Genomic DNA, 7,418 nt, shown 5'->3' with positions numbered 1-7,418 from the left:
CAATGATATAATTTTTAACAACAACAAAAAAATGCATCAGCGTCAATTTGTTTAATAATAATAATAATAATAATAAATTGAACTAGTAAAAAAAAGTTTATATATATATAGTAATTAAAAATTTTGGATTTATTTATAAAAATTTGTTTATCTATCTGATAATTTGTACAGTAGTTGCTAATTAAACAATAATTTTTTTATAAATTATTTTTAAATCAGTAATATCTATATATATATATATATATATATATATATATTTATATCATTAATATTGTATTCAAATTCAAATATATGCATCATATTTATTAAAAAATATTACAACAATAATAAAAGTTTTCTATATATATATAGTATTGATTCAAATATAATTAATAAACTTATATTTATATGTGTTAATAATAATAATAATATACAGTACAGTACATTAGTTAAGTACACATACAGTCATACAGCTATACAAACACACACACACACACAGAAAATATAAATATAAAAAAAAATTATTATTTTTTTAGACAATAAGGTATAGAAAAATACTGTAAAAGTTATGATCATTATAGTGATAATATATTGATATATATATATATTGTATAAAAGATTTTTTTATTTTTGATAGTAAAATGTGTGCTATTTTTCTTACTATACTTTCGTTTTTTAAAAAGATAATACAAAAATGAGAAATAAGGAAAAACTAATGCAAACTATATATATATATATTTTTAATAATATATATATATATACAGTATATATATATATATATAGTAATAATCATTTATATATATATATATATATATATATATATAAAACTATTCCCAATGGGAGTCAGAAAATGAATGATATTTGATAGACAAAAGAAATGGCAATTTTTTTTGTTGGAAAAAAATATATAAAAAATCAAATATCAGTGAAAAATGTATTATTATTATTAAAGTATATCACTGGCAGTGAGAGAGAGAGAGAGAGAGAGAGAGAGAGAGAGAGAGAGAGATCATTATAAATATTTATATATTTTTTAAAGATATTAAAATCATTATTATTATTATTATATTTTTCATAACTATATATTTGTATTAATCATTATACTTATGGCATAAATTCCATAATCAATAGGTATATACTATATATATATATATATATATATATATATATATATATACGATATAACTATATCATTACAATTACTTATGTATTGATTGATAATCACAACTAATAATATACCGATAATAATAATAATAAGTAATTTGTTTTATCAATATCTATAATCTCTCTCTCTCTAATATACGGTAACTAACTTAATATATCCTTATTTATAACGTTATCAATATACAGTATATATATATATATATATACTGTATAATATAAAAGTCATAATAAGTCTATATAATGTCTTAATACCCGTTAAATATATGTTTAGCTGTTTTTAAATGTTATATATTTTTTTTATTTTACTACAAATAAGTGTGTGTGTGTTTGAGAGAGAGAGAGAGAGAGAGARAGAGAGAGAGAGAGAGAGAGAGAGAGAGAGAGAGAGAGAGAGAGAGAGAGAGAGAGAGAGAGAGAGAGTATAACGAGAATTGTATTTTTAGTTTAACTAATAATCTCTATAATAATAATAATAATAATAATACTTTAATAATAATGAAGGCAAAGGAGAAAAAATAAGATATATATATATATATATTATATATATATATCTATCAAATAGTTGACAATTGGTAACGAAATACACCATTAAATCGGTGATATATATCGGCTTAAATACAGTATATACAGTATTATATCATATATATATATCATATACAGGGTATATAATACATCCTTATATTAAAACTTTTATATATCTATATATTTTGTTAGGCAATATGTTTGGCAATAAAAAAACTTTTTTTTGTGCTTTCAATGAAAAAAAACTACATAAATCTGTATATAATATTACAAATATTAGTGTATATATATATATACGGTTAATATACTAGTATATAATAATGCTGTATATATCTGTAATATCCGTATCTTTACAGTTAAGTTAAGTTTATATGCAATATAAATTGACATCAAATACACACACAAAACAATTTATAGCATAATTACTTGAAAATAATACAACAACAAAAATAAAACTAAAATAATATTAAGCCATGATTTTCTAGGTAATGCAAACAAAAATTATACTGGTATATTACTGTATATATATATATCTATATCTATATGATGATGATATATATATACTGTAAATATACATTAAAAGCTGATTTATTATTAATTAAGCGCTCATTAAATTGTATGGAAAGTTTTTGGATGATATTTTTAGTCTCTCTCTCTCTCTCTCTCTCTCTCTCTCTCTCTCTCTCTCTCTCTCTCTCTCTCTGGCAAAATACTACTACTACTACTACTATAATAAGCTTGTTTTCCTATAGATATATATATATATATATATATATTATAAGCAGCAATGATGATGATATACCCCTACTGATCAATTATATTAATAATTGCAATCAAAAAAAAAATTACTAATAGTAAGCATAGTTAAAGGGCATATAATCTGATTATTATCATTATTATTATTAAAAACAACTGGTATAGTGTATAGTGGGCAGGGTTGTAATGATGATGATGATGATAGGGGCAGACAAGGGTGTAATAAGGGGGGGGGAGGTTGAGATTGAACTGACTGATTGATTGATTAGATTTTTTTACCTGAAATATACGCCAATAGAGTATCAATATCAGGGCCAGTGGTACGTAAAATGTTGAGCACGTGGCAAACATTTGATAGGCAATATCCTGTGATAGTAGACATATACGATCGACTTCAATACGTTTCAGGAAATCAGGATCTTTCCAGCCGAGTACCGGTGCCAGCGATACGACCATAGCTACGGCCCATATAATGAATATCATTGTACCTATACGTCGACTGTTACGATTGTGTATGTAGTCGACATTGGTTACGGCCCAAAACCGATCCTATATGTGTATGTATGGGATGGGATGGTTGGGTTAGGGGATGGGGTGTGTGGGGTGGACAGGGAGTTGGTTGGTTATGTTGAATAGATTAAAAATTTGCGAGTGGGGGGAAATAAATGTAAATTATAAAATTAATTACTGGCAAATAAATTTTTGTTTGTTTGTTAGTATACTGTAATTTAAAACTATAGGTATATGTATAGGTGGTAGTAGTAGTAGTAGTAGTAGTGGATATAAATTGATTTGAAAATTATTATTTTTTTAAAATTTAAGTATTATTAAAATTGTTTTTTTTTAATTTATAATTATTTTCTAATTATATGAAATTATAATAATTAAAATACAGTACTATTTACTACTACTACTACTACTAATAATAATAATAATGATAATATTTAGCATTATTTTGTTATAGATAATACTACTACTACAATATAGCTATACTAAACTATATACAGTAGTATATTATGTTAGATTATTTTATTTATTGATATACAGTATTATATAATCATTTTTCTAAAAAAAAATCTCAACAACAATAACAAAATCATTAACAATCATAGATTATTTTCAACTAAAATAAAACATTTAATATAAAAAACAAAAAATCTTGCTAAATAAGCATGATAACTTTATTTTTTGATAAACCAATTTATCACAAGTGTGTGTAGGTTTGTATATACAGTATATATATTTGACTTCGGATATGCCAGAATGTCTAGCACCTAGGTGTTACTTTTTATAAATATAATAACACTTACACACAAAATTTTATTATCAAAGTTATCACTTTTTTAACTAACTTATGCAGACATTTTTGTACAAAACACGAATTTAAAAAATGTCTAAAACTTCAATTTAAACTAAAATTTTAAAAATTATAATAATAATTATAACAATGTTTTTGAGTATAACTAGAATTAATTATTAATCTGTATATTATAGCACATAATAACTTTTTTAATGAAAATGAAATAATATAAATCTATTAATCTATAATAAAAATTGATAGAAAAAAATATTTTTAAAAATTTTAGTTTAAATTGAACTTTTAGACATTTTTAAAATTCATATTTTATTCAAAAATGTCTGCATAAGTTAGTTAAAAAAGTGATAACTTTGATAATAAAATTTTGTGTGTAAGTGTTATTATATTTATAAAAAGTAACACCTAGGTGCTAGACATTCTGGCATATCCGAAGTCAAATATATATATATATATATATATATATACTGTACTGTATATGTTAGTTACTGTATATAATTTAGTAATCAATAAACTATAATGACATTGATTAAGTTTAACTGGTTTTCAACACACAAATAACAACAAAAATTTTCCCAATGATTGTAATAGAGTTTTGTTAAATATATATATATATATATTGCAAAAAAAACTATATGTATATATGGTTTTTATATTTAGTTATTTTTTTTATTTTGGTATCGATTGCTAGATTTTAGGCCATAAATTATTTGCAATCTAAGCGCAACTTTTAATTAATTTTTGCTGGATTTATATATATATATATATATATATATATATACAAAAAATATATAACTTAAAGATTACGATATATATATATAACAATCTAATATACAGTATTAAAAAATACATAACATAGTACTACTACTACTATATATATATATTGTCTAATAAATATATTATAATACTGTGTGTACTGTATATATATAGTAATATAATATATATAATAGTAGGACAGCTAACAATTTAATTTTATATTTATAATTAGTAATGTATTATAATTTATAACACACACACACACACACACACACACACACACACACACATACATACATACATACAATACTATACAAAACTTTTCTATACATTATATATCACGATATATACTGTATATAAAATTTATATACAATACAGTACAGTATAAGGGTATTAAATTATTATATAATATAATACTGTATAAGTACTGTATCATTAATAATTAAATCTATTAAGAAAAATGAGACTAACTATCCTAACTAATACGGTATATATCTATATATATATATATATATATATATATATATATATATATATATAACTTATATAATAAATTATGCACAAAAAAATTTAGATTAAATTAGATTTTATAAATACTATATATATATATATATAAAAATAAATCTCATTTAAGTCTCTCAACAACAATATATATAAAAAATATATATATAATTTATATATAGATATATATATATATAATATATTTATTCATCAACCAATTGATAATACAAACCATTGCAATGGCCAACAAATGCAATATACTGGCCGTACAGCATAGGACGTCCACTATGGTCCAGACGTCGCACAGATCGGGTCCCAGCGACCACTGGCCACTGACAACATAGACGGCACCCAACGGCATGACCAGACAGGCAACCATTAGGTCGGCTACGGCCAGCGAAAATACTAGATAATTGCCGACTGCCCGCAAATGCCTTTCCAATAGTATGGCCGCTATGACAAACAGATTGCCGATAACTGTGCACAGTATGGCCAGTGCCAGTATACTGGCCATTACAATGGTCATTGCCATTGCATTGTCGTCGTCGTCAGCATCATCCGCGCCGTCGACATCACTACCACCTAAACCATAGTCATTGTCGCCGATATTACTGCCAATGGCGGCACTGTTTACGCCACCGATGCCGACACTTCCGCCACCGCCGCCACCGATGCCGACGCCACCGATAATAACGTTAAGATTGTTTATAGTTATCGACTTATTATTATTGTTATTATTATTGTTAATAGTATTAGTTAATAATGTTTGGACAACAATTGTATCCATAATTGTTTGGATTTTTTTAGTATATATAATATATATATCATTGATATAATTGATTTTATATTTCTATTTTTTTTTGTTTAAAGTGGTTTAATATAGTTTTTTATATTAAAAATTAATTAATTAATGAATTAATTAATATTAGTATAATCTTGATTATTATTATTTTGTCTTATTTAAAAAAAATCATTATCTATATGTATTATTGTTATATTATTATTAGTATTAGTATTATTTTTATTATTATTATTATTATTAATAACCGATGATAACTATATGTTTTATACGATTTTTTTGGCACTATATATATTTGAAAACTTGTTTTTTTTAATACATATATTGTATTATAAATACCGTATATATATATAATTTTGTTGATTATATAATCAATCACTTTTATCAATCTGTTATAATATATAAAAAAAAATTAAATAAATTTTTCATAATTAGTTGACTATAAGTTTAATTAATATCAATCAAAATACAGTATACTATATATATATAATTATAAATACTTAAGTTATTTATTTTAGGATTAATATAAAATTTAATATAAAAATTTTAATCCTTACCAGTGATTTTTAATTATTAAATATTTAAAATAATTTTTTTTATTGTTTAATAACTTGAAAGTTGAAAGGTGTCACCAGATTAACAATATATTTAAGATAATAAGATTATTATCTTATTTTTTTATTGAATCTGAAAATAAATAATAATAAATAATTAATATATTAAAAAAATAAATAATTAATAGCTTTAAATATACTGGTATTATATATACAACAATTAATAATAATAATATTTTTAAATTTTAATCTTTTAGTTATTAGTGTTAGTTATTAAATGATAATAATAATAATTGTCATACATTACTACTACTACTAAATATAATAATATTTTTATTTGCAAAATGCAATAATAATAATAATAATAATAAATTTATTTCTAAAATTAATTTAATCTCCAAAAATTATGTTATGAATTAACTATAAATATAAATAACTGTAAAATTAATATAAATAATAATAATAATAATAATAATAATACCAATTAATAATCATAATGATAATCATCATCATAATAATAATATATGCAAAATTAGCTAACATTAAATTTTACTAATAATAATAATTATTATTATTATTATTACTAGTATTAATGCATTTAATATTTATAGTATTTGTTTAATAAATTTGATTATTTATATAAATGATTAGTAATTTATATATATATTTATATATTTAAAATAAATGTTAAATATAAATCTTAAATAAGCATCATTAAATAAATATACTATAAAAATTAATTTTTAATTAAAAAATAATGATCTGGATCTATTTTATATTTACTAAATAAATCTACTTTAAACAAATATAATAAAAGCTTATGTTTTCATGTTTTTAAATAATTATAATTAAAATAAATAATAATAATTATTATTATTTTCATATTAAGTGTTTACACAAAAATTATATTTTTTATTTTATAGTACTTTTACAGTTAAAAATTAATTTATTACAAAACACATACTAATAAAGTATTTTACTTTTATCTAAAAATAATATTATTTATTAGGAAAAAAAATATTTTAACATTTAATAAATTTGCAATATTTAGTTAAATAGAAATTTTTTGACT

The 7,418-nt window shown here is 21.3% G+C and overlaps 1 protein-coding gene across 1 annotated transcript in view; it reads right to left on the bottom strand.

Annotated features, from left to right (window-relative positions):
* The window catches only part of LOC128962310 (5-hydroxytryptamine receptor 2A-like), a 12,763-nt gene extending 7,123 nt beyond the window's left edge, over nucleotides 1-5,640 (bottom strand). The window contains exons 1-2 of the mRNA XM_054308686.1: nucleotides 5,226-5,640; nucleotides 2,701-2,970 (exon numbers count right to left, since the gene is read on the bottom strand). Coding sequence (XP_054164661.1) covers nucleotides 2,701-2,970; nucleotides 5,226-5,525 — 570 coding nt within the window. The 5' untranslated portion in view covers nucleotides 5,526-5,640. The remainder of the gene's footprint in view (nucleotides 1-2,700; nucleotides 2,971-5,225) is intronic.
* Between the last annotated feature and the right edge of the window lie 1,778 nt (nucleotides 5,641-7,418).

This window comes from Oppia nitens, unplaced genomic scaffold, assembly GCF_028296485.1.
Source record: "Oppia nitens isolate AA-2021 unplaced genomic scaffold, nextdenovo-longstitch-racon4-pilon3 scaffold14_pilon_pilon_pilon, whole genome shotgun sequence".
NCBI classification, from domain to species: domain Eukaryota; kingdom Metazoa; phylum Arthropoda; class Arachnida; order Sarcoptiformes; family Oppiidae; genus Oppia; species Oppia nitens.
This window is presented reverse-complemented; position numbering and strand designations above follow the sequence as displayed.